This window comes from Trichosurus vulpecula, chromosome 2 (genome assembly GCF_011100635.1).
Source record: "Trichosurus vulpecula isolate mTriVul1 chromosome 2, mTriVul1.pri, whole genome shotgun sequence".
Taxonomy (NCBI): Eukaryota; Metazoa; Chordata; class Mammalia; order Diprotodontia; family Phalangeridae; genus Trichosurus; species Trichosurus vulpecula.
The window spans coordinates 87,628,132-87,630,375 of record NC_050574.1 but is presented as its reverse complement, the minus strand read 5'-3'; the positions used below and the strand labels follow the sequence as shown (position 1 = coordinate 87,630,375).

The 2,244-nt window shown below is 45.3% G+C and overlaps 1 protein-coding gene across 1 annotated transcript; it reads left to right on the top strand.

Annotated features, from left to right (window-relative positions):
- The first annotated feature begins 365 nt into the window (after positions 1 to 365).
- LOC118839875 (olfactory receptor 52K2-like) lies at positions 366 to 1,322 on the top strand. Its single transcript, XM_036747381.1, has one exon. The coding sequence runs from the start codon at positions 375 to 377 to the stop codon at positions 1,320 to 1,322; it is 948 nt and encodes a 315-aa protein (XP_036603276.1). The 5' UTR covers positions 366 to 374.
- The last annotated feature ends 922 nt before the right edge of the window (positions 1,323 to 2,244 follow it).

The window sequence follows — 2,244 nt, the reverse complement described above, 5'->3', positions numbered from 1 at the left end:
CTCTTCAATGGAACCCTTCCTGAAAGCTGCAGCCCATGGCATTCATTTCTTCTTCAAAAATTCTATGGCACTAATTGATTGTGTGTTTCGCTTGGCATTTCTTGTGTTATTTAACATTTCAAGTGTGTATATATTGTATTTCTAGTGACATTCCAAGTTCCTTAAGGAAAGAGACTTCATATTGTTCTTTGTATCTATTCAGTTCTCACATTGCCTGATTTTCCATTAGGTTTTGGAATGAAGACCTGGGGTCATCTTCACAGTTGGGAGGTCAGAGATTGATATGTCTAATTCTGACCCCTCTGAGCAATCTCTCTTGAAAGGGGAGAAGCTCCTAAGAAGACAGATGTGGATGAGGCCAGCATACAGTGGCTATGTCAGTCATGAATAGCACCTCCCTGCACCCAACCTCCTTCCTGCTGATGGGGATTCCAGGTCTAGAACATTTACACATCTGGATCTCCATCCCTTTTTGCTCAGCTTACACCCTGGCCTTGTTGGGCAATTGTACTCTCCTCTTCATCATCAAGGTAGATGCTACTCTCCATGAGCTGGCCATGTATCTCTTTCTGGCCATGTTGTCAGCCATTGATCTGGTCCTCTCCTCCTCCACATTGCCTAAGATGCTGGCCCTGTTCTGGCTTGGTGATCATGAGATTAACTTCCATGCCTGCCTAACCCAGATGTTCTTCCTCCACTCTTTTTCCATCATGGAGTCAGCCATCCTCTTGGCCATGGCCTTCGACAGATACATGGCCATCTGTGAGCCTCTTCACTACGCCACAGTGCTGACGCAACAACTCATTGCTAGGATTGGAATGGCAGCTGCAGCCCGGGCTGTGGCCCTCATGACCCCACTGCCATTCCTTCTCAGAAGTTTCCCATACTGTTGGGGCCGGGTGATCACCCACTGCTATTGTGAACACATGGCAGTGGTAAAACTGGCCTGTGGTAACACATGGTTCAACAATGTCTACGGCATTGCAGTAGCACTGGGTATAGGTGGGATGGATCTATTCTTTGTGGCCCTCTCCTATGCTCTGATCTTGAGGGCAGTGCTGAGACTAGCATCTCGAGAAGCCCGCTATAAGGCCTTTGGAACCTGTGTGTCTCTTGTGGGTGCCATCCTGGCCTTCTACACACCTGCAGTACTCTCATCATTCTTGCACCGTATGGCCCGCCATGCTGCTCCTCATGTCCATATCCTTGCTGCTAATTTCTACCTACTATTCCCACCTATGGTCAACCCTATAATCTATGGCATCAAGACAAAGCAAATTTGTGACCGGGTCCTAGGTCTATTCCAGAGAAAGAATGTGTAGGTTGGGGGAACAGGGCTGGGAAGAAACAAGTCTCATTGGAAAACTGAACTAGGCCTCCATATGGTGGAAAGGGAGGGAGGAAAAGGAGACATAGTTGTTTCATTGTGGGTAAACTCATGTTGGACCAATGAAGCATACTCTCTACCTTCACAGGAATGTTCAATAAGCCCCTAGAAGACAGAGACCGTCTCTTGCCTCCTTCTGTATCCTCAGCGCTTAGACTAGTGCCTGGCACATAGTAGATGTTTAATCAATTTTTATTGGTTGATTATTGATTTGAGAAGTACCCTTGCCCTCAGGAAGAGCATGATCTGATCTTGGTGACGCATCCTTGCCCTCAAGGAACTCCCAGTCTAAAAGACCATTTGCTGCCATTGTCATTATCATTCTCACATCTTTCTTTCTACTGGACTCTTTCCACTTCCTTACAAACATGCCCATGTCCCCTCCATCCTTAAAACACCCTCACATGATGTAATCATCCCTACTGGCTCTCATCTCTTCACCTTCATGGTTAAATTACTTCAGAAAGCCATCTAAACTAGATGATTCCACTGTTCACTCAGTTCTAAACCCCTCTGTAATCTGTTCATTTAACTCAAGTGCCCTCTCCAAGCTACTAGTCATCTTTTTACTGACAAATTTACTAGCCTTTTCTCAATCCTCATCCTTTCTGCAGGCTTTGAAAATGTCAATCACCTCCTTTTGTATACTCTTTCTTCCATTTCTATGTCACTTATCTCTCCTGGCTCTCCTATTTTCCCAACTATTCTTCAATCTCCTTTGCTAGTTCTTCATCCAGCCACTGTGGATTCCCCAAGGCTCTGTCTTGTGCCCTGTCATATTATCTCAGTTAGTGGACTCCTCAGATCCAATAGGTTTAATGGGATTAAATTGAATTCAATGTATCACGGATAACACA

Coding starts and splice junctions, on each gene's coding strand:
- LOC118839875 (XM_036747381.1), top strand. CDS start 375: ATGTCAGTCATGAATAGCACCTCCCTGCACCCAACCTCCTTCCTGCTG.